General features: G+C 56.5%; 1 protein-coding gene across 1 annotated transcript; it reads left to right on the plus strand.

Moving 5' to 3' along the window:
* Window positions 1–612: 612 nt before the first annotated feature.
* Window positions 613–24,050, plus strand: WDR18 (WD repeat domain 18). The gene is made up of 10 exons (XM_048830575.2): window positions 613–822; window positions 3,260–3,370; window positions 8,405–8,538; window positions 10,744–10,885; window positions 11,962–12,105; window positions 12,622–12,686; window positions 13,983–14,107; window positions 19,193–19,359; window positions 22,425–22,493; window positions 22,839–24,050. Exons 1-10 carry the CDS (start codon window positions 613–615, stop codon window positions 22,968–22,970), a joined length of 1,299 nt encoding a protein of 432 aa, XP_048686532.1. The 3' UTR covers window positions 22,971–24,050.
* Window positions 24,051–25,042: the final 992 nt, after the last annotated feature.

A 25,042-nucleotide genomic window follows, 5' to 3' on the forward strand; every position in this document is an offset into this window, starting at 1 on the left:
TAGGGATCTGCAGGAATCCACCTTAGTGCGGTCCCGGCCCAGCCTTCTCCTGAAATGCACCCACCCCTTTTATCCAGCCGTGGAAGGTAAGTTTATCAACCCTGACTTGCTACAGTCGTGGAAGAGCTTGGCCCAGGGACACCCACCAAACAAGTCAAATTGTGCAAATGCAGAGCACCCCCTGCAGCATCAACCACTCCACTCCCTGAAGAATGGCATCACTAGGCCTGGGCCGTGTTCCCAGCTGAGTCACCCCCCAGCTTCCTGCAGCGCTGGGGTGCCGTGCTCTGCAGTGACAGGGAGAGGAGAGCCCCCACCCCATGCCGCACGGCACCCCCTCCTGAGCCTGCAGCACCCCCCAGCGCATTGAAATCAGACTAACTTCAAGAGAACGCCTCCTACTGGGGGAACCCATCGCAGCCGCTGGGTCTCCCATCCACCGCTGGGACCGGCTGCATCCTGCTTAGCTTCTAGCCGCACGTGGGCGGACGCAGCTCCTGCGAAGGGAGGCGCCGGAGCCACCCTTTCTTTTGGCCGGACGGCGCCTCGTTGTCAAGCGGCGGCCGCTCTTAGGCCGGCGGCGCCCTCGTCGGCCTGGGCGGACCGGAGAAGATGGCGGCGCCCATGGAGGTGGCGCTGGTGACGGACGCCGCCGGGCCGCTGAGCAATTGCTCGGTGTGGGAGCTGCACTCGGGCTCCGCGCTCCCCGGCTACCGGGGCGGCAACAGCGGGGCGCGGGGCCTGGCGCTGCTGGGCGGGGAGCACCTGCTGGGGGCGCAGCTGGGCAAGGGCTACATCAACGTGTGGGAGCTGCAGAGAAAGGTACCGGGACCCCCCCTCCCCCGGAGCCCCCTCGGGACACCCCCCCCCTCGGGACACCCCCCCAGGGCCCGATCAGCCCCCTCGTCTCGGGCCTCACCCCCCCCCCCCGGCGCCCGCCTCAGCGCCCCCCCCTCCGGGACCCGATCCCCTCAGAGCCCTTCCCTGCCACCCCTCCCCCCACCCAGCTCTTCCCCACAGTCAGGGGCCCACTTCAGAGTCCCCCTCTGGTGCCGCCCCGCAGCCCATCTCCAAGCTCAGCCCCCCCCCCCCCCCCAAAGCAAGTGAAGCTCCTAAGAAACCCCAGCAAGTGGCCGTGGAAGCCTTCATGGGGCAGGAGCAGCCCTAGAGACACCCCATTTCCAGACGCCTTATCCAGCAAGTGGCAGCTCCCCACAAAGAGCTCTGCTTGAGCACGGGCAACCCCTGCCCCCCCCCACTTCCTCTGGACTGGGACTTCTTCAAAAGATCCTGAAGAACCTTCTGGGTCAGGAAGCCCCCATTTGGACCCCCCCCCCCCCCATCCAGTGCGTTGGGATGAGTGGTCATGAAAGACAGTACGGACATCCCTTCTCCCTGTTTCTGGTTGGCTCCCTGATACCAGGGACTCACCCCAGGAAAGAGCCCAAGAGCCCCACCTCCCACACAGTGTGCTGAAGGTGTGCAGAAAGCCTCCAGGCAGCCTGGGACCAGGGCCAGGCACCCTGAGAAAAACAGCAGTCTCTCCACCCTGTCCCCCTCAGAAGTTTTAGAGAAGGATGCCTGGGGTTCCTCTGGGCTCCCCGAAGCTGGGATCTGCTCCACATCCCCAGGAGAGCTGTGGAAAAATGTATTGGGGACTGCCACCATGGGGCATCCCAGGGACCCCTGATAATTCCCAGCATAGCTGGAGAGTTCTCCGGTGTGTGGGAGTTGCAGTGAAACGTACCAGAGAGATTTCTCCTGAGCCTGAGGACTCCTGTCCCCCAACTTCCACTCTCTGCCTCTTGCACTCCAGCCAAAAATGTGGGCTCCACTTGCTCAAAGCTAGCTGCCCCCCACTTCACCAGCCCGCACAGAAAAGCCCCAGCTGGCTGCAGGTTGTGTTTATGTTCATCAGCCTTCAGGATGAGACAGCCGAATGTCACAGGCCTAACCCTCTGCCCCAAATCTGGAGTCTCCTGTCCTTTGTCACTCCCATTCAGCTGAGCTGTAGAGCACGATATCAACCAGCCCAAATATCTTCATGCACAGCCACTTCCTCGCTCCCATCCCAGGGTTTATTGCGCTTCCATCGGCTCCCTTACTCCACAGAGCTAGAGAAGAGCATCCACCAGGAGGCAGCATTAGACCCATTCATCAATCGGTGGGCTCGGATTATTTTGGTTCTTTAATTTTTCTATGATCTCCTTACCCTCTGGGCTGCTTTCTGCTGAGCCTCCAGGATTCCCCATCAATGGAGCAGAATTGTATTCAAATCCCTTTCCTTTCAACACCCCTTCTGCCTCCAGTGGCAGAAACCTTGTGGGGTAGGATAGAAGGGAAACCAAAATCTGTTTAAATTTCTTTTTAGCTGAATCTCTCACCCCTTTGGTAGTTGAAACCAAACCAGCAAAATCCCTAGCAATCTTGTTGCTAGCACAATTTTAACCACAGTGTGGAGAGTGCCTTTGTCTGTCCTTCACCTTCCTCCTGCTTCATTGTGCTGCTCCATCTTCCTACTCTGCTCGTTTCTCACCTCTGTCCTTTCTCTGTTTCATCTGCAAACTCCGGTGGTACAGGTGGAGAAACCAACCATGTATTAAGGACACTTGTTAAATGTTGAGAGGCTCAGTGAGAATCAGATATTGTTAGCAATGGTTTCCCTGTTATGGCATATGTTGGGGTAGCCTCTGAGACCTTATCCAAGACTTAAAAAAAAAAAAAAAAAAAAAAACCAAGTAAATTAAGAATTCAGCTTGACTTTGAACTTTTTACTGCTTTTTGTTGACATACAATTATGTCAACCCGGAGCTGATTAAACTTACACATAGTGTAGATGCAAGGTATACCACACATCTAAAATATAAAAGTATTAATTAGCTTATGTACACATTTGAAAGCAGACTGCCACATCCACCTTATATTTTACATTGTACTACACCTTTTATGACTGGTGCATTAATTTTTGGGACCCAATCTCTACACAGATTATGAGTTGGCCACACTGCACATATGCCATTGAACATCACTTGCTTTCCTGCAATCTCTTTTGTTCTAGCTACATATTTTACATATTTACAAAGCAACAGTGAATTCATGTTTTGTCCATTGTTTCATCTCTTTGATCAGAATACACCAACAGCCTGGACTGGAGTTAAATCTGGGGCTTAATTCCTCTTCCCAGTTCCTATCTCACCCCCAGTGAATCTCTACCCACACACTAAGTGCTGATGCCCCCTTGCATTCTTTGTACTCCTAGGATCAGCTCCAGCAGAAGATCATCTGCCCTGGGCTGGTGACTTGCCTGACAGCTTCCCCTAATGGTCTCTACATCCTAGCAGGCATTGCTGAGAGCATCTATCTGTGGGAGGTAAGAAATCTTAGGGCTGCATGGAAGCAGCCGCATAGGCTGTTGAGTTAGAAATGAGACCACATATCGGTAAAGAACCCCCAGTAAACAGCTGACATCATTGCAGTGAAGTAAGCTCGTTCAATAGGATATTGGAAAAATAAAATATTTGTTATAATGAGCATGATTGTGCAGTTTACGTCTTTCATTTCCCATAGGGGCAAGGACTGTCGGTTGAGTACAAATCTCAGCATGTTGGCACTTAATAAAGAGACGACTTCTCGTTGGTACTTTGGTTATATAGATGATAGGTTGTGTTGTAGGCAAAATGAACACAGCCTGAGCTCTAGAATGCCTTTCATCCAAAACACTTTATTAATGAGACTCCACAGTGCTCCTGGGATCTGGGGGGGGGCGGCTATTACACCCATTTGTGAGCTAAGACATTGAGTTGGGGGCTTGCCCAGGGTAATACCATGAATCAATGATAGGGTCTTCAGTACATGCCAGGAGGCCTAGCTCCTGCACTAACCACTAGGTCATGCTCTGCCTCCAAAGGCCAAGGTGTGCATTAGCTCAGGAAACGGTGAACTGAAATATCTGGTGCCAAGGGTCTGATTCTTCAGACAGGCCCTAGGCCTTCATTCTATGCCTTCTGATTCATTCATGCCTTTTCCCTGGCAAGTCACTGCAGGTGCAAAAACCAAGAGTGCCGTGTGTTATGGGCACAGAACTGTCTGCTAAGCTGGGAGCCAGCTTGAAAGTTTCACTAAATATTTTTGGGACTTAAATTCTTTTTTTTTTTTTTTTTAACCCAGTTAATCGCCAAGGAGGCACAAGGACCCAGCAGTCCTTGAGGGGGAGAAACTGAGGCACGTGTTTGTCAATTGGCACTAAGTTCCAGGGACAGCAACCAATCCAAATGCAGAGATTTGCATACGGTCCAGTTACTGAAAAGTCCCATCCCATTAGGCATCAGTAATTACACGTTATCTGTGCTCTGACTGGCTGAGGACTTTCTAGGCCAGTTACAAATATTTTAGGAATTCCTCCTCCTTCGCTCTTGTGGGCTTTGGAAACCACCTTTGTGTAGGTTTCAGAGGAACAGCCGTGTTAGTCTGTATTCGCAAAAAGAAAAGGAGGACTTGTGGCACCTTAGAGACTAACCAATTTATTTGAGCATGAGCTTTCGTGAGCTACAGCTCACTTCATCAGATGCACTTCATCTGATGAAGTGAGCTGTAGCTCACGAAAGCTCATGCTCAAATAAATTGGTTAGTCTCTAAGGTGCCACAAGTACTCCTTTTCACCTTTGTGTAGTTACAAGAAAGTGCCACAAGGGGGCAGAGGCTGCCTTTCTAGCAGGGCATTTGCTTTATTGCATAAGGCTGTGAGAAGCTGTCAGGTACACTTTGGGGCTTCGTAGCCAGTTATGTGGGCAGATACTTCCCCATGTTGTATGTAAGGGGAGAAAGGGGCCCCGACAGGCAGCCCTATGAGAGGGTGCTGGGTCTCCTCTCTGGTGAGTACTCCTGCCCCCCCCCTTAATATTTGTATGGGAAGTTAGGGCTGGTGACAGGTGCAGGCTGGCTCTGATCATCCCAGGATCAGAGGTGAGAGGGGAGCTTATTTTCCTGTGGCCCATTCCATCCTTGGGCTCTGAGCTGAAGCTACCCAAAGTGGTTGGTAGGAGGTGTTGTGTAGGGGTACAGATTAAAGGGAAATCTATAATCATTTTGATCATCCCGACAATCTGAGTGTTGACCGGATAAGCTGGGTCAAGAGTCAGGACTCCTGGGTTTTATTCCCAGCTCTGCCCGCTGACTTGCTGGATGACCTTGGCATAGCCTGTCTCTTTGTGCCTCCGTTTCCCCGTTGTCAAAATGAGGATCATGCTGCTGGCCTGCCCGTGTTAGGAGCTTTGAGATCTTTGAATTCAAAATTCTTTCAGTCCTTAAGTGTTGATGATTGCAGAGTTTTTTAGTAGTAGTTATGCCAGGCCCAAAACTGCTAAACTCTTATTTGCCCTAGGAAGCGACCCGACTTGGTCCAAGCCCCAGAGCTAAACTGCACAGCGTCTACCTTGTAGAGCTCTCAATCCCAGGGGATGTTTCTGAGCCTCGTTGTCTGAGCAGCTGTATATTTATTTATCAGATTTTTTGCTTTTAAAATGTGCTTGTGGTACAATAAAAATAATTCAGTCAAAGTGCTGAGTCAGGAATGCTGGGCGCACAGGACCTCTGTGAAAGATGTGACCTGCTCTCTACCTGGCTGTATTGACTAAATACTGCCCTTTCCAACCAGTGCTCTCAAAATGCTTTGCACCCACTAACTCCACCTGACAAACCGCTCCCCACCCCCGATAGATCATAGAATCATAGAATATAAGGGTTGGAAGGGACCCCAGAAGGTCATCTAGTCCAACCCCCTGCTCAAAGCAGGACCAATTCCCAGTTAAATCATCCCAGCCAGGGCTTTGTCAAGCCTGACCTTAAAAACCTCCAAGGAAGGAGATTCTACCACCTCCCTAGGTAACGCATTCCAGTGTTTCACCACCCTCATAGTGAAAAAGTTTTTCCTAATATCCAATCTAAACCTCCCCCACTGCAGCTTGAGACCATTACTCCTCGTTCTGTCTTCTGCTACCATTGAGAACAGTCTAGAGCCATCCTCTTTGGAACCCCCTTTCAGGTAGTTGAAAACAGCTATCAAATCCCCCCTCATTCTTCTCTTCTGCAGGCTAAACAATCCCAGCTCCCTCAGCCTCTCCTCATAACTCATGTGTTCCAGACCCCTAATCATTTTTGTTGCCCTTCGCTGGACTCTCTCCAATTTATCCACATCCTTCTTGAAGTGTGGGGCCCAAAACTGGACACAGTACTCCAGATGAGGCCTCACCAATGTCGTAGGAAAGTGTCTTTCCTTCATCATGTAGATGGAGAAACTGAGGTACGGGGAGGGGATTTTTCTGAGGCCGCACAGAACCAGAGCTGGGAATGGAACCCAGGAGTCTCGTGCCTTAACGGCAAGTCCATCTATTCTCCACTTCATCATGGCTTGGCTTCTTTTTATGCAGAAATCTGAAAGCAAGTTGGAAACTGGATCTGTCTCTTCTGTGTGGCTCCCTCCCTGTCAGGCCCCCAGATAGTGTCCCCTTTCAGCAAGAAAAGCACAAGGTGTGAGGGCATACCTTGAACAACCATTTCTCCCAGAGCATCCCAAAGAACTTTATGCTGATGAGCACGGAGCTTGGCTGAAATGCAGCCACCTCTCAGGTGGAGCCAAGTCCAGCACAACAGACAGCAGCGTAGGGGAGAAACACCAGGGGACAAACTGCCATGAAAAGTATGCGCTCTAATGTGCAGGCAAAACAAATGGATCTTGGTTTGTAAGGGCGCGTCAGAGACACCAGAACGCAATGGGCTACATGGTGCTCGGTTCACCTGCCTTGAAGGGTTGAGCAGGGCATGGACCCTCCAGTCCCAGGGAGAATAGCGTTTCACACCTGATGCTGGGCTGTCTAAGCCACCCAGAGAGAGAGGCGAGCCCTAACCACTGGGCTAGCCTAATCTAGGTCTTGGGAGATCCAGCTTCAGTTCCATCACAGGCTTCCTGCATGACCTTGGGCAAGTCACTTCTCTTTTCTGTGTCTGTTTCCCATCTGTAAAACAGGGGTAACGGCAGCACTGCCCTGCTGCAGAATCAGTACATTAAGGATTGTGAGCCAGGTAAGTACCTAGAAAGATCGATCCTTCCCAGCCCTTCAACTTGAGCCCTCTGTCACCCAGAGCAGAACCTGTTCCTCACTATGTGGATGCACAGCTCTGCTTGGCTTTCCCCCTCGTGCCAGCCCGCGAAAGCAGAATAATTCCACCCTGAAGAGGAACAAAACTGCTGATGCCCGGTTTCTTTGAAATCCTGTTTCCGCCAAGCCCCAGTCAGGGCTCTGCCCTTGATGGCCTTTCACCTGGACTTAATGAGAGCGAGGGAGTGAAGCGAGTATTTCATCCCAGCAGCTGCCCTCTTTATGTCCCCAGAAATCTGTTTGTCCGGCATCCCTGTGTGGGCTCGCAGCTCCTCCAGCCTTATGGGTAATTAGCTGTGCCTGGATGAGTTCAGAGAGAATCTGAGCAGGGGGAATTCCTTCCTGACATCCACTGCCCCCTCAAAAGGAGAGGGAACCAGGGTTGGGGTGCAACTTATTCTTTGGGGAGCCTAACCCAGAGGGACAGTAATGGTAACTCTGAGATGCACCCTTGCCCCATCGCCTACTATTTTATGTGCAATAAAAATGTCTAATAATCTTGATCAGAAAACACCTCTTTCAGCTGCATTGATATTTAGATCTCAGGAAAATGAACTTGTGTATTTTTAGAGGCATGGCCATTCTTGGTGGGAACATCCCAGGGCCCTGAATCTCCAACTTTATTGGCAATAAAGGAAGGAGAAAAGCTAGTGGTGGCGGGGGAATCATATGTTAGTTTCTGTTTCTTTGTCATTTGATCTGTAGAGAAAGAGGTAACAATGTTGATATATTAACTGACCTCAGTAGGTTCCGGAGTCTAATCCAGCTGAGCTTAACGGGGACAGTTCTCACCTCTCTAAACTCTTGTTTCAAGCTGTCTGCAGACGTCGCTGCGTCGATTACACTCTGGCACGTTTCAGAGGGTCTCTTTGCAACCCTGGGGGCGAATGGCCCTTTTAAAATGACAGGTTAGTTTGGGGAGTGCAGGAGGGCAGCCTCCAGAAGTGAAATACCAGCTCATCGAGCTGCCATGGTCCAGTTCAACTCCACAGATGAACTAAGCAAGGTCAGCTGTGCGTGCACACACGCTGTTTCTCTCTTTCGTTTACCTGTTGCATCCTGCCTGTGTGCTCCCTGGGGCAGGGACTGTCCTCTTTGCTGCTTGGCTGTACAGCACCTAGCTCACTGGGGTCTTGATTGGGGTTCTTAGATGCTGCTCCAAGGCCAGTAAGGACTGAGAGCAGGAAGCCGGGCTCCCAGGGCTGGGAAGTCTAGGGGCTTTCACATGTTCATTTTCTCTTGCTTTCCAGGTCTCCAGTGGGAACCTCCTCGCCATCCTGAACCGACACTACCAAGACCTCACGTGCCTCTGCTTTACTGACGACAGCAGTCACTTCCTCTCGGGGGGCAAGGACTGCCTGGTCCTGGTGTGGAACCTTTACAGGTAGCATCACATTGCGGGGCGGGGGCTGGGTCTCCATCCACTGGTGCTGGGGAGCAGTGGAAACGTGGGCATCTTCCACCCTAGTGTTCTCCCAGCCGGGGACGCCGTCTAGCCCAGTGCAGGAGCCGTGGCTGTGGGGAGCTCCCACGCGATGTGGGGAAGGAATTGCAAATCACTGCCGCAGCAGCCTCTGGCTGCAGAGTAGGAGCCGGGCCAGATGCTGTTCGCTCTCTCCCTGGTGAGGGGTTGCACTCGATTGTTCCACCAGGGATGTTCTGTCCTTTAAAGCGAACGTATAGAAACCAAGGAGCAGCAGGCAGGAAAACACCCATGCAGAAACACCCATGCAGGGTTGGATACACCTTGCCAGGAAGTGCTATTTCCTGCGTATGAGGAAACTGCTTGTGTCAAGGGGCCCTTCCCAAGGAGCACACTCCATGTAACCAGACACATGCAGTAACCCCATGTGCGTGTTTGAGTTGGTGTCACATGGGCTAGGAGTCAGACCTCTGGAATTCTCTTCCTAGCTCTGAGTGGGGAATGCTGTCTAGTAATGAGGGTGAAGGAGGACTGGGAGACAGGATGCCTGGGTTCTATTCCTAGTTCTGAGGGGAGCATTGTCTAGTGGCTAGATCAGGGGGTATATGGAGACGGGACTCCTGGTTATAGTCCCAATTCTTCAAGGGAAGCCTGGTCTAGTTAGCTACAGCAGGAGTGTGGGGGCCAGGATTCCTTGGTTCTCTTTCCAGCTCAGGGAGCAGAGTGGGGGGTCCTGGGTTCAGTTCTGAGCTCTGGAAGAGGAGTGTGGTCTAGTGATTACAGTAGGGGGCTAGGGTGACAGGGTTGTAGACATGTGTTCCCAGCTCTGCCACTGACCTGCCAGGAACCTTTGGTAAGTCCCTTCACCTGTCTGGTGTCATGGTTGTCCCCGTCTGCTAAATAGAGCCATGTACCAGGGCTGCCCAAGGGAGGGCTGATACGTGAATGTTCATAAAGTGTTTGCCCTTCTCTAGTGCCTTCATAAGAGATCTCAAAGGATTCTTATGGCTAATGGAGAAAATGCTTCATACAGCAGGGAATGATCCTACCCTGGCTGGAAAGGGGGTGAAGTCCACCGGAGCGTATAGGAGACCTCTCCCTGCTCTGTGTCAGGGACACCTGCTTTGGTGCTGACTGGCAGGTCCCCCCCCCCCCACTGTGGGCTGGGTCCCACCTGCCCGTCATAGGGGCGCAGGGGTGTGACATGCGGTCTGAGCTGCGTGACGTGTATCTCGCTTCCGCACTCCGGAGCTGCCTAGCGCTTGGCGGCTGTGAGTCTCCCTGGGCGGGGATGTCGGTAATTAACATGGAACCGTGTCCACAAGTCTGACCCTGCGTGGCTGCTGGGCACGCAGCAGCTGTGCGTGAATTGTCTTTACGTTAGTGCAGACACCGAGGAGGGGAGGGCTGGGATTGGGCAGGGGAGTAGCAGTTGCTGGTCGCAGGATGGCTTCTGCTGCGCCGAGATCCAGGAAACAAGACTGGGCTGCCGTCCCTGAGCGTCCTAACCCGACCCCATCCGGGGACACGTGGCAAACGGCATGGATCCTGCTGTGGCTGCTTTTGGGAGGCAGATGAGTCTATAACACCCCGGACATCTGAGTACGTCCAGTGGGGAGGGGAAGGGGGCGACAGTGGAGCGATGCCAGAGTGCACCAGCCCTGCTCTTGTCTCAGGGTGGGGACTTCTGCCCGTTGACGGCTCCACGAAGTGGCGCAAGCGGAAGGAGGCTGCGGGTGAGACGTTTCAGAGCTGGGGACAGTCGCAAGCTCTGATCTTGGTCTCCTTGCTGAGGTTAAATAGCATCTCCGCGATGCCAAGCTCGCTCTTCCAGAGACTCGTTCCCTTCCCCGGCTCCCACGAGCATCCCTGTAGGGCCTCTTGGTGGAGGGTAAACTGGCCCGGGCTCCCCATGGAAACTGTCATTGGCTTAATGAGCTGGAGGGGCGCTGTTACTACTCCCCAGCGCTCAGTGAACCATCGCCCCAGGCCCTTCTCCAGCGTGTTGGCAGCCGGGCCTTCGCTCTCCCCATAGCTGCATTGCTGCTCCCTGGAGCTTGCATCCCCACCGCAGCCCTTGCTCCCTCGTGTGGCAGCTGAACTGTCCCTGCTGCATTAACCTCCCCCCCCCCCCCCCCGCCCTTGCTCTGTTCTTCCCCGTGGCAGCACGCTGCAGGTGGAGCACTCCCAGATCCCTGAGCCCCGCCACGTGTGGTCTCGACACAGCCTGCCCATAACAGACCTGTCCTGTGGCTTCGGGGGCCCCTTGGCTCGAGCGGCCACCGCCTCCCTCGACCAGACGGCCAAGGTAAGGGCTGGAGCTGGCAGCTCCGGCGTCCTGGACCGTGGTTTCCGTGCGGCTGGCCAAACGAACAGGTGCCCTGGAGGGCATGTGCGGCTCCCAAAGGGTTAAGCTCGAGCCTCTCTCCGGGGGCTGTGGCTGAGCCTCCGGGTACCGTTTGCAGTCAGTTCAGGTCCTTGGCACGCTCTCCGGTGACTCAGACCTGCCCGCCCTAATGGGGTTTCTCCTCCGAACATTAGCAGCTATTCTGTCGCCTCAAACTGATGTCGTCATGTGCTTGGCAGCTTCCCTGCCCTCCGAGGAGGGGCCTGGTTAGAGCCCTCTGTGTTGTACCCAGCTGGCAATCGCTCCATCTGGCAGGAGCACCGAGCCATGCAGGCTGCAGTATGGGGGCCAGCCCCTCTGAGCCTGGTCAGCTCCAGCATGGGACATTAAAATATCCCAGTGGGTCCCTAGGAGGGGAAGCTGCCATGGGATATAATCCCCGTTTTACAGGCAGGGAGGTTAAGGGGCTTGTCCAGCCATGCAGTGAGGCTACGATGCAGCTGGGATGCCCAGCCTTGTGGTCTGACCGCTAGGCAAAGCTCCCCCTCTTGGAAGGTGATCTCTGGGGAGAATGAAAAGCATCTGGGAAAGGAAGACAGCTCTAGAGCATAGATAAAAGAGGGAGCCTGGACCGATCAGGCCGCTTAATTGGAAGTGGATGAAGGGAGAGGGACGGGGAAGGCAGGGGGCTGGGTAACCATCCTGTGTTGAGCAGCATTGGGTCCCATCTGTATCCTTGGGGTGGTGGTGTCTAGAGAGGAGAATAGGGCTGGTCAGTACTCCTTACTTTGCCTTGCTTTGTGACCTTGAGCTGGTGGGTCTGTGCCTCAGTTTCCCCATCTGTAGCATGGGGGCGATGCTGCTCTGATTTTCAGGTGGGTTAGTGAATACTGGTGAAGTGCTGAGACACGCCCTGCTGGAAGGTGCTAAGGAAGGACACCATGTTATAATAATGTTGTTCCTAAGCAATTAACCCTTTTGTCCGCCTGTCCTGTCTCTCTCTCTCTCCCTGCACCCTCTCCCTCCCTCCCTCCCAGCTCTGGGAAATCTCCTCCGGAGAGCTCCTGCTCTCTGTCCTCTTTGATGTGGGCATCATGGCAGTGACCCTTGATCTCTCAGAATATCACATGTTCTGTGGTGGCATGGACGGTTCCATCTTTCAGGTCGACCTCTGTGCCTGGGTGAGTGACCTAGGAGGGGCCAACTGGGCACTGGCTACCCTGGGCGGGTGTCCTGCCGGGTGGGTGTCCCAGGGCGGGTGTCTGTCTGCCCACCCTCCGCTGGGCCCCCTCCCTGCTCCAGAGGAGGGCACATCCCTTCGCCTCCACTTCCCGGGCTCAGACTCCGCCGGCCCTGCAAGGGGGAGAACTCTGATTCAAGGGACAATGGATTATGGCGCTAAGGCTGCTCCGTCTCCCCTGCTCGGCCACCTGTCCGCACTGGTCCCATGCGGTAACCCCGGGGGATGCTGCACTGTGTCGTGGTGTTCGCCGTCCCGACACAGGATTGCAGCAACCCAAGGCCTGAAATGAGCTCGGGGCCGCTTTGGGGTCAGATCTGGGAGGGGCTCACATCCAGCTCTGTCTGTCGTGCTCTCCCCTTGCGCAGAGCTTCAGAGAGGCACTTACAGTTCCGCGGGGGAAAAGAGGCCAGGCTGATTCTCCTCTTAATTCTCTCTCCTTCCTTGGCTCTTGCAGCCTGTTCAGAGAGACCGAGCCTTCCAGTCGGAGCGGGAGAATGGGAAGATCTTCAAGGGGCACAGGTGAGGCGTGGCTCTTGCAGCTGCACTGTCTCTAAGGGCACCCTCCTGCTCCCAGCGCCAGCTCCCTAGCACTCGGCCATGCCAGTGATTTTAGGCAGCCGCCTCCTCTTCCCTCAATGGCTCTTGCGAGCCTGCGGAGGCTGCAGCTCTGCGGGGAGCTGCAAGCTCCGCACACAGAGATGAATTCCAGATGAGAAATAACCCAGGGAAGGGCAGTTGTACTGCAGCCATTTGCCCCACTGCTCGAGGACAGGGAGTTCTCGGGGCTGGCTCTTCAAACAGGAATGATCTTGGGAGCAGGAGAGTCTAGTGGTGTGGAGAGAAGCCTGAGAGTCGGGGCTCCTGGGTTCTGTGCCCAGTTCTGCAAGGGAGTGCAATTCAGTAGCTAGCACAGAGGACCTGGAGCGAGGCCCTCCTGGATTTTATTTCCAGCTCTGGGAGGGGTGTGGCCTCGTGTTTAGACAGCAGAGTGGAACAGGCATTCCAGACTCCTGGTCTGGGAGGGGAGTGGGTAGAGCAGGGGTCGGGGAGCAGCTGGGCCATGTGGGGTCTGTTCCCACAAGCAGAGAGGCACAGCATGTGTCATGCCAGCTCCATGATTTTTGTTGTTAAACCAACTCTCTGCCCAGTTGTGATCTGCAGAGCCAGGAGGTCCAGGGTCCCTGGCCTGCTGGGCCTGGCACAGCACTGACGAGGGGCTCGCACCACCGCTGAACCCCTCAGATGGGGGAGAAGAGGCAGTGGAGCATGCAGGGACTGGGCAGGGCATGTCAGGGGATGAGGGCGGAGCCTCAGCAACCCCAGGGTCTGCTGTGAATGATGGGCAGGCATTGCGGTGTATGGCGGAGGGGCTCCTGTCACTGCTGCTCCCCTCCTGAGTCAGTAGCTGATTAGTGACCTCCCCTTTCTTTCCATGCCTGTGCCCCAGCCAGGCCTTTGAGTCCCAAGGAACCCACCCACCCATGCATGCCCTGCGGTGACCCAGCGGATGCTGGTCTCTCCCGGCCGTCAGTGCCGCTCCTTGCATTAGCCAGAGAGCGGAACTAGGAGGCACCTTGATGTGCTTCCAACCCCAGGAAGGAGGAGCTTGGATCCTACTGTGCAGCTGTTGGACTGCAAGCCCAGACCACCTACCAGGAGTGGAGGTGGCCAGCCAGTGGGGTGGCCTGTGGCCACTTCAACCCTGCTCCTCTCTTCTACCTCCAGACCAGTCCCTGTGTCCCCCACTGTGTCTCCGTAACCCACTGGCCACGAGCAGCCAGTCAAGCCCTTGTGGTCTCTCACCTCTGTCCACAGGAACCAGGTGACCTGTCTGTCCGTCTCCACGGACGGCAGCCTGCTGCTCTCCGGCTCGCACGACGAAACAGTCCGGCTGTGGGACATCCAGAGCAAGCAGTGCCTGCGGACGGTGAATCACAAAGGTGACCGGGACCCTGCGCACCCCTCCCTCCCTGGCATGCAACCCTGCAGAGCCTAGCAAAGCGAGCCAGGAGCAAATGGCTTGCACCGGTTTTCCCTGCGTGAGACCATCTGAGCTGAGCCCTCCTCATACAGAGACCTCAGCCTACTGCTGTGGGGTTAGGGGAGGCTTAACCCCCTTGCTCCCCCAGCAAGTTTACAGGTGGAGAGAGGAATCAGGTCGGGGAGGGAAGGGGTAATGTTGTTTTTGCAAGCTCCGCCCACATGGGGTGCAGATCTTTTGGCTCCTGGAGCCAGGCTGTGACTCTGGCATGCGGATACACCCGGGGGCTCCGTGGTGAGGCTTACATGCCCTACTGGAGTAGCAGGTGGGTTGCTGCATGGCAAGGCTTTGGCAGCGCGTGGGCCGGGTTCGTACCATCCGTCCTCTCCAGAGTCACCCAAGTGTGTGGGAGGATGCTAATCCCAAGTGTCTTTGTACTAGGACGTGGCTAGAGAAGAAGGCATCTCCCCTTCCCCTGCCTTCTTGTGAGGGTGTCTGTCTCCTGAGTCCTTGCTCCAGGTTGCCATGGTCCATTACAGCTCATTTCCACGCTCTCCGTGCTCTTGGGGAAACACGGTGGCGTGCGGGGATGGGCAGGAGGGTGACCTGGGACCAGCAAATGCACTTCACTTAGCAGCCTCCCTACAGCGTGACACATTGGAGCTGCTGCCAGCCCAGGCTGTGTCGATGGGCTTGTTGCTAGCAGGCTGGTAGGTGTGAATGGTGATTTCCCCCTCCCCCCGAGGATTCCTCTCCTAGCTAGCCAGCCCCCCCTCATCTGTAGCCCTGCTTGATAATCCAGCCCCCCTTTGGAGGGGAGCTGCGGGCAATGCCTGCCGAGGCCAGTTGTTGAAACCATGCAGGCCACTGAAGTACCATCGATGGTGAATGACAGCAGGGCTTTGATTTCCTGCTCCATCTGGGTGCCATGCAGGACGAGATGTTGGATTGTTCTCTCTTCTCTTCCCCCAACCCCCCCCCCCCCCCCCCAAGGTCCCTGCTAGAGTGGGGTGGGTGGACTGTGTGAGAGAGGGTTAATTGCCACGTGCCTCGGAGGCTGTGAAAGTGCAGACTGCTACGGTCCCACGTCCTGAAGGGGCGGCAGCTGCTGCTGCTCCTCCTTTTAAGCAGAGTCTCCCGTGCCATGGGGCAGCAGGGCCTAGCGGGAGGGTCTTGGAGCTACCAGGCGTAGCCTGCACACCCTTGTTGCAGCTCCCGAGGGCACTGGGAATGATGGGGTGAGACTGGCAGGAGCCGGGCTGGCCCCTGCTATTCCTAGCCCAGCCCCAAGTTGCTCCCCTGTCCGGTGTTCCCACCCAGTCAAAGAGGCTTGAGCCTGGATAAAGGGGAGACCCAGCTGATGATGAGCATTTCGTGCAGGGAGCGCTGCTGCCCCACCTGGGCGTTCTCCTCCTATATCTGCCCAGGAGATAGCCCGAGCGAGCTTGATGTGCCACTAAAAGGCCGGGATTCACTGCTACAGTTCCCGAGGCCGTGTGACTTTCCAGTGGTGTCTCTCTCCCCCTCCCTGATCACTGCCATCCCTCAGCCCAGAGGCCTTCAGGACCCAGATCCATCCCGTAAACCGGTGCTCTGACCCTGCAGTCCAGTAGCCTGCCCACGAGGGGTAGAGACAAGCACAGGCCTGGCTCACGTGGCTGGGGCCAGTAGCTGACGTTCTGGTGACCTCTGGGCTAGAGCAGCTGGGTGAATGATGCTCTCCAGGCAGAGGGCAGGAGAGAGCTGCCCCCAGGCCAGGATGGAGAGCGAAGTACAAGAGACAAACCCCAGAGGAGGCTGGAAATAAATCTGAGGAGTCAGGGGCCGGCATGAGCCTGCTGCTCCCAGCTAGAGATGACCAAGGATGTTATGCCAATATCCTGCATGGCGGGGGCGGGCGGGCGGGCAAAGGAGCCTTTCCTGCAAGGTTTGCTCGTCCCTGGCAGGCTGGGTGGGGGACCTGTCGGCCCGGGTGGACTGATGGACTCTGAGTACTTGGTGCTAGCTGGTGTCGGTTGATGAGCTGTGACTCCAGGCTGGGCTAGCCAGCATGGCTCCCCTGGCACTGAGCCCCACGCCTTAGCACTCCCTGAACACGCAAGCTGGTGCGGGAGCAGCATCCGATCTGGAGAAACGTCCCTGGGCAACCTTCGTCTTGACAGGCCCGGGCGGTGGAGTTTGGGCTTCGCACAGGGCGAGAGCAGAGGAGTTGGGAATGGAGAAAGCGGGCAGTGTGATGGAGCAGGGAGGGTGGCAGACTGGAAGCCGGGTCGCCTGGGTTCTGTTCCCAGTGTGGCCACTGACTCCCTCTGCAACCCTGGACGAGTCACTTTCCCACCCAGTGCCTCAGTTTCCCCATCTGTAAAATGGAGCAAATGGTGCTGCTCCATCTTTGTGAAGCACTTTGAGACCTGAGGAGGGGGGCGGTGGTGGGGCTAAAGCACTGAGCGGGGACTCGGGGGAGACTGAACTGGGTTAGGGGCTCCGGTTGTTAGCACGTCTGAGGGAGTGTTCTGGTAAGTCATCTCGTTTATTGTTACTCGACCGAGTTCCTGTGGCCTCATTGGCAGGAAGCTGCTCGCTGGCCAAGAGCTGATACGTCCGTTACTAAATGCTTCTGGGAAGGATTCTCCTATTCCTCCCATGCCGAGGGGGACCGGCGGGTACCAGGCTCTGCAGCACTCTGGCGCAGGGAACAGGGACTGGGCACAGTGCCGGAGCGTTGGGATCATTTATGACGGCTCTGGGGACTTGTGGTCTCTCGGCGCTCCTTGCTAATTGCCTTCCTGTGAAGATGCCTGACCTGCTGGGGACCCCGGGGCTAATATCTCTAATGGATGCTTTCAAAGTTTGTCAGCTTGCAGGGGGAGCAACATTTTAAAAAAGTATCTTCGTGGCAGAGGGTGGCTTTGGAGAGCAGCGTTTGGCACGGGGAGGCCAGCTTGAGAGGCGGAGCCTTTAACTCTCCTGCTGTGTCTAGACCACAGCGCTGCTGGGTACACCATCTCCCCAGTTACCCAGTCCCCCGGCGCCCGGTACCTAGAGCCAGTCCTGACCGTGTCCCCCTGAGAGCTGGGCCAGAGTCCATGGCGAGTTCTGATCAGCCTGGGTTTGGGGATGGCACTGGGGAGCAACATCCACCCACCCCCCAATGATCGTACTGCCCCCGGTGGATGTTCAGCCCTCCTCCCCCGGGCGGGAGACCCACTGTAGCGTTCAGTCCAGGACCCACTTCAAAACCGGCAAGAACCTTCCTGGGCCATGTCTCGATCTGCTCCCCTCCTTGTTCCCTCTGCCTCTTCCTCATCCGCCACTTTGTTGGCGCAAGAGCCTTCTCCTCTGCGTTTCCTTTCATCCGCAGCTGCCTTCGTTCATTCCTTTGGCCTGCCACACTCGGCTGGGAACGTCTCTCTCCTCCTTGAATCCCCCCCTGCCTGCCCGGTGCTATCGAGCTGTGTGGAGCAGTGACGGGGGGGACCGCACAGACCTTGTTTTTTATTAGCTACTGCTGTGGTGTTCTGGCCCCGCATGTGCCCCTGCCGTGCCCCTGCCCCACCCCCCCCCACCCCCAGGTGAGCAGAGTCTGGATGCTGCAGCTGCTCACACCTGCTACTCCGGTGCATAGGGGAGCCCTCCGGGCTGTGGAGGCAGGATTTGGAAGGGTGTTTGCCTGGGTGATGGATGCAGTGACTGTGCGCGTGTGTTGGGCGGGGGGCGTTGGGGCAGGAGGACTGATGGAAACCAGTCACCTGTGTGGGCAAAAGCAGTAATTACAGCGCTCGTTAACTCTGCGTCACGCAGCCCAGTGATGGATGGCTCGCTCTGCAGAGGACAGCCGACCTGCTGCACTCCGGGCTCCGGAGCCCATGGCGGGAGAGGGGCTAGGTGCTCTTTCCTGTCTGCAGAGGGATCTTGCACCTGCAAGGCCCGGCTCTATGGGGGGTGGGGGGAGGAGACATTTACCCTCCTCCCCACCCCGATCTTCAGGGTCCCCAAGTTACTGACAGGCCAAAGTGCGTCCAGGCTTTGTCCTGTGTCTACATTGTACATCAAACCAAAGTATTGACACTAGCCAGTGTCTTACGACTTTAACTTCTCAGATCCAAGCTTTTCCAGGGGCCTAGCAAGGCCCTGACTCCTGGAAGGTTGCTTGGTTCTTAAATAGCGACCGCCAGGGCTGCCCCCCTCACCCCCCTCCCGGAAGGGGGCCCTAGGTCCGGCCCTGCTATGTGCAGCAGCAGAGGGAAGCAAATCTGGTCTGCAGGGGGGGGGAGGGACGGGACTTTCCTCGGCGTCCTGGCGGATTTTGGAAGCTAATCTGGTTCCTTTGTGAAACTGCTGTGGATGTTCAGGGGTCATGTGCGGGGGGGGGGGGGGTCACCAGCCTGCCCTGCTGCATGCACCCCTTACTGGCTCCAGCCTTCCCCTCCTACTCTTCCCTCCCCACCCCCAGCTGGGTCTTCTGCAATGCTGACACTGGAGGGTAGAGCTTCTGTAACCCCATAATCTTCAGCTGCTGAGGCCTGAGTCCCTCTCCCTGGCACACACTCTGGTTCCAGACAAAGGCTACCCACTGCTTTCTTCTCTTGTTTTGTGGGGCACAAGACCCCCTCCCCACATCACAGCAAGTCCTGTCACCCCATCAGCTCTCTCCCCAGAGCAGGAGAGTCCCCAAGCACTTTCAGCCTCCTTTCAATGAGCCAAACCCCTCTGCAACTGGAGTGCTTCCCTGGGCTTTGTGAACAGGCTGGGGCCGCTTTGTCCCCCTGCGGGGTCGTCCAACACCCCTCGGACTGCACCACGCGTTGCCTTGAGTAGGCCCCGCTGAGTCCTGCGTCTGGCGCCTTTGGGTCACTAAGGTGGCTCCCCAGGTTTGATCCGCTGCTCTAAGCCCAAGGCTATGCTCCCTGCCAGAGCTAGGAAGAGAACCCAGGCATCCGGGCCGCCACTCAGCCCTTCCTTTTGTTTCCTGAGCCGCCCAGGTGACCTGTGAGCATCTGCACTGTGTAAACTTGACCGGCTCTTCCTTTTGCCTCCTCCCCAGGCCCGGTGACAAACGCCTTCATCACACTGGCCCGAGCCAGCATGTTTAACCCAGACAGCAAGCCTGGCGTGCCGCTGCCCAAATTCAGCAAACACCTGCACGGGACCGAGAGCAGCGAGGATCAGCGAGCCGAGGGGGTAACGGTGCGCCTCGGCCTCCACCAGCAGGTAGAAGCGAGCGGCACCAGCGTCTGGCCTGGGAGGGAGGAATGGGCTGGGGTGGGGGGGCATGGATATTGATCCTTCTAGCCAGAGCAGAAGCAGGTGGCTGGTCCGAGCTGATGCTATTGGGTGGTAGCTTGTTCTGGCCCAGCAGAGGTGGGCGGAGAGACCTGATGGGCACTCAGTTTACAGAATACCATACTCCTGTACAGTGGATCGGAACGGCCTCAAACCCCCCACGTCACGGCCAGCACCCCTGGGACTGGCCATGGGATAAATCAGGCTGATCTAGAGGTTAGAGCTAAGGGGGCTGGGAGTCAGGACTCCATGGCTCGGGGAGGGGAGTAAGTTTCTAGTGGTTAGAGCAGTGGCAGGGGGACAGGGCACTTGGGGTGTAGCACCTGGCAGCTTGTCCCAGGAACAAGCCCCTGAGCTCCTATCAATCTGCCCTGTGAGATGCCCCCTTTCTCATGCAGAATGAAGGAGCCCAGCTGCTCTGCCCCACCCCTCGTCTTACGCAGACCTTGGCTGAAGGTTCTTTACTGTCCCCAGGTGTCCTAACGAACTGCTGGCTTTCAAGAGCTTTCTAATTAACTGATTGTGGCTGAGAAGCTGGAGCTCCTCCTGTCTCAGTGGGATGGGGAATTAGAGAACCCTTATCTTTCTCTCCCGCCCACAGAAAGGGCTTAATTAGCACCATGCCAGCTTCCTCTGAACTAATTGCTGGTGAAGGTGGGAAAGAGAAAGGGATCCAGGAACGAGCTATGGCTCAGCTGGGGCTGCGCTGTCATGTCATGTCATGCAGGGGGCTAGGGAGCCTCTGTCCAGCCTGGGTAGAGGATGGTTTGTGTTGCCTGCTCCCTGCTTATCTTTCTGCTAGAAGGGTTCAGGTTCCGTGAAACCCTGGGGTGTCAGGGCTTAGCAGCACACAGGAGGGAAGGAGAAGGTGCCAGACCCCTGCAGTGCCAGCGTAGGTCCCCTTCCTCTTCCCCCCCACCCCCAGCCACACCTCTGCACAGTCACGTCACCAAGGGCGGTAGAGATCCTTGCTCCCCAGTTTGTTACGGTTGCCCGCTGGAGCCGTAGTGCTGTGGGAATCTGCCACCGCGGTGACCTCATCCGATCCCTGAAGCTCATCACACAGGGGTGGGTGAGCAGCTAGCAAGGGTGACAAATCGGGATGGGGTGGGGGTAATGGACACCCATATAAGATAAAGCCCCAAATATTGGGACTGTCTTGTAAAACTGGGACATCTGATCACCCCAAAGCAGCATCAAGCCAGGTCGGTAACCACATGAGTGATGCCAAGTGCTGCAGGACGGGGTGGTGACGGGTTGGCTTCCCTCTGTCAGCACTGGCCCCAGTGGCCCAGCACATGAGGGGCACGGGGCTGCTGGGAGCAGGGTGGGGGGCACATCCCTTGGAGTCTGTGCTGACCTCAGTGCCTCAGCCTAGCACTGGGGGGCGCTGTGTTGCTGGGAGCTGTGGGGGTGACAGCCAGGATCCCCCTTTGAAATCAGCGCTGACCTTCTGCCCCAGCAGAGCGCGCGGAGGTGCTGTGCTGTAGGGGGCGCTCTCATCGCTGGCAGTAATCTGTCCTTCCTACTTTCCACTGTCGCGCGGGGAGGGTCACGCTGGGCGTGGTCATGCTCCAGTGACGACGGGGATTGGCGCCCGCCTGGGGGACGCACGCAGCGCTGTAGGGATGTATATTAGTAACGGGTCAGGCTCATTATGTGCCCCCTTTGCACCCCTGCCCCTGTTCTTACCTCTCTCCCCGGCAGCCCAGCCCAGCCCACCCCCTGTGTGTGTTCATTCAGGCAGCGGGGAGCAACGCGAGCCCTGCTGGGCTGGAGACATCTGTCTCGTCCTGCAATAGGACAGCACCTCTTACCTGACAGGCTGTCCCTGCTGCAGCCCCGCGCGCACACGCAGAGGAGCCGGGGTCAGGGCTAGATGCTGCATCCCCTGCAGCTCTGCTCGGCAAAGGCAAGCTCCTGCCCAGTTGTAATCGCCCTCCGCAGCCGCTCCTTAGCTCTTCCCCTGCGCCACTGCCCTGTGGAGACCGGTGACCTGAGGCATGCAGCCTGCCTTTCGGAGACAGTGGGGGCCTGGCGCCCAGGGAAGTCAACTGAGCACCTTTGCAAACCAGGCTGCTCGGGACTAGCCCAAGGTCACGCAGCAAGTCCGTGGCAGAGCTGGGAAATCCCTTGCTGTAACCAGTAGGCAATTGCCTACCCCTTTCCCCCTGCCGATGTCTCCCGGCTCCACTGTGTCACTGGGGTTTGCTGTCGCAAACTGCATCTGAGCTCTCTGACCTTAAACCGCCTCCCCAGTCGTTCTGCGGGGGGAAGGGCAGTTCTCGTGCTGGACAGGAGAGCGGTGTGTAAATCTGACTCCGGGCTTCTCCCTGGCCTGCAAGTAGCCGTGTAGCCAGGCTCCAGAGCACAATCTGGAAGGAGTTGGGAGCCGCCAGCCCCCAGGGAACAGAAGGGGGGACCAGGAAATGGAGGACTCCGCACCTGGGAAGGAGCGAAGGGGCCACTGAGTACAAGGAGGGAAAAGTCCCTGCTGCCCGAAGTGAGATCTAGAGGGATAGTAACGCTGCTGTTTGTGGCCCCTCCTGGGGCCATCTGTGTGGACCCGGGGCTCCCTGCATGGTTTGCCACCCGCTGTCTGCGGAGGATGGTGCGTGGCAGGGATACGGGGTTAGCATGGCTCGCATGCGCGCACCCCCCTCCTCTCTGAGAGTCTGCAGCACCATGCTGCTTCTCGTCTCGGGGATGTACCAAGGGGAATGGGGCGGGGAGAAGGGGGAGTGGGCATTGTTCAGCTGGCGGCAGAGCGAGAGGAGAGAGCTCGTGTCTGTGTTGCCAGCTCAGAGATGAGAATTGTGGCCGCAGCCCGTGTGCGCGAGGTCTCCGATGAGCCCGTCGGTCTCAGCCAGGTGTCAGTGATGCGGGGACCTTCTCTGGGCACTGCAGTGGGTTTGGGGGACGGTAAGACAATGGGGTCATTGTGAGAGGGCCCGGAGCCGCCTCACCGACCCCTCCAATGTGTTTCCTTGCAGGGGGCTGGGGAGAGCTACTTGGAAAAGGCTGAACGGTTCTACTCGCAGATGTGCTCGACAAGGGAAAAGGTGAGTCCCACGCACCCCCCTGGGGGCCCCAGCAGGGCTTGGCGAGGGATGGCAGTGGAGGGTGGTATGAAATGGGGGGTACCTCCTTCCAGCTATGCCAGGCGCATGGGGTGCTCCCTAAGGCTTCTAGGCTTCTAAGGGTTAAACACGTTCCCCAAAACTTGGGAACCCTCCCAGCACAAGGTTAGGGGGTGACTCGGGATGAGGGGTAGAAAATAAGAGGTTTGCGGGGTTACTGTCATCTTGGGGAGACCCTGGTTACTTTGTCTTGCTAGTTCTTCCCCTCTCAGGCCTGGGGAGTCGAGACCCCTCCTCCAAGCCATCTCTGCCCCCCTCTCCCTGCAGAACCTGATGGGAGACCAGGAGCAGCTGAAGATCCAAGTGACTGAGCTGGAGGACGAAGTCAGCACGCTCAGGAAGATCAATAAGAACCTCTTTGACTTCTCTGCCCGCATCATCACTAAGTCAGCCAAATGAGCGCTCGCTCCGCCCAGCCCTGCAGAGCTCTTGGCAGGGAGGCGGCTAGGCCCCCGGGTGTTGGTGCCCACAGACGTGTGAGCCAGGCAGTCCACGTGGCCGGGCCACCTCCCATGGAAATCCACAGCACAGGCCGAGCAAACAGGCATCCACACGCGGACTCCGACACACAACAGGCAGGACACCAGGTGCCATCAGACAGGCATTGTACATGTAGTCCCGCGTGTCTGTTTTCACACACCTCTGTCTGCATGCGTCGGTGTATGCAGGGGAAGGGCAGTGGGATCTCAGCGTTGTTCTGGGCACTGGCCGTGGGGGAGACCAAACCAGGACTTGGACAGTTGCCAGTGAAGATACTAAAGGGAAGTGTTACCAGGTTGTGGGGAGAAGGGAGGTAGATCCAGGGGATACCACCCTTCTCTTCCCCTTGTTCTTACTCTGCCATGGTGCGTGGACCGAGCAGCAAGTGCTGCTTTTGTCTCCTAACACACGAGTGGGGGAGGGGACGCTGCGTCTCTCTCCCCCTCCCCGAGTGGAGATGCTGCTGCTTGTCCCTGAATCCTCTGCACTAAACCGGCTGGCTGAGGGGCAGGGTTGGAAGTTCCCACCGGTGCCAAATCTGGGACTGACCGTCACAGAGCCTGAGCCAGCAGGACACCGAGGCCTCTTGGAAGCCCTAGTCCTCTCCCCAACCCCCAACCCTTCAGCTGGCTCGTTTAGTGCACAGGAGGGATGGAAGAAGCTTGTAGTCTTCCCCCTTTCTGGCCAAGCAGAGTGTTTTATCGGGAGGGGGGTGACAACCCTGCTCCAAGGTTGGTGGACTATTTCAGGGCATGAGATTAACCCTTTGTGGGAGGTTCATTGGGTGCTACATGGATGCAGTTGCTTACGGCAGAGCCGCTGAGTCAAACTAGTCCCCAGCCTGGGAGGTTATTTTTTATCATTCTGGCTCCAGTTCCTTTTGTTCTCAGACCGTTTTCTTGGGAATTTGCCTTTGGACTCTGTCTCCTTTTGTATCGTGTTGTGGCGTTTGGTTTGATTTGGGGGTTTTTTAACATAAAAATTGTTTTTATAGTGATACGTACTTGGGTTCTTCAAGTCTTTCTGTAGCGCTGTCTAACCAGGGATCTCAAAGCACCCTGGTAATTGGTTAAGCCTCATAACAACCCACTCCCCAGTGGCGGGGGTGTGTGTGTAGTAGTATCCCTATTTCACAAATGGGGAAACTGAGGCACAGAGGCAGGGAAGTAACTTGCGCACGGTCACTCAAGAAGTTTGTCTCTGATTCCTTGTGCCCTGCTTTAACCTGCTATTGGACCACACTCCCTCTCAGAGCTTGGTCTAGAACCCAGAAGTCCTGACTCCAGTCCCCTGCTCTACCCACTAGACCACGCTCCCTTAAGGACAGAGCTTTTTGCAGCCAGTCCTCTGACCAGCTCAGGGGCTCAGCTCCCCTTTGACAGGCTCCACAAGAGGGAGTGAGGCAACCCAGCTTCACTTGGGGCTAATTAACTCCCTGGGAGGCAGCTAATTAAGCAGGGGCGCACCTGGGCATGGTACAAGGCAGCAGTTCCCAGTGTGGGGAGAGAAAGGACCCCAGAGCAATGAAAGAGAGATCTCCACCACAGCCGGCTTCTCAAGAGGAAGCTGCTGAGGGGGACTCGCCAGCAAAGGACAGAGAGGAAGGACGCTCATGGGTGGGACAGGTTCCAGACTGAAAAGCAAGTTGCAGAGAAACTTGGATCCCGAGAGAGACTTCAGCAGGCCGCAGCAGAAGCCCTAGCTTAGGGGAATTAGAAGCTGTCCTGAAGAGGGGTCCTTGCAGATCAGCCTCAGTGCGGGGCCTTGACTCAGGAGGAGAGACCCTTCCCCAGCTAGTGCTGAGAAAAGGGCCCCAGGTTCCCAGAGGACATAACCAGGCCTGTTGGACTAAGGCTGACTCAGCCCCTGACCCCTCCAGCTAGAGAGGCTGGGATGGAGGCCTCTGTGTGACGTTCCATCTCGGGGTAGAATGATGTAGATCCCGGAAGGGGCACTGCTCAATATACGTAAGCCTTATTGCAGCCCACTAG

The sequence above is a fragment of the Caretta caretta genome, chromosome 25 (assembly GCF_965140235.1).
Source record: "Caretta caretta isolate rCarCar2 chromosome 25, rCarCar1.hap1, whole genome shotgun sequence".
NCBI classification, from domain to species: domain Eukaryota; kingdom Metazoa; phylum Chordata; order Testudines; family Cheloniidae; genus Caretta; species Caretta caretta.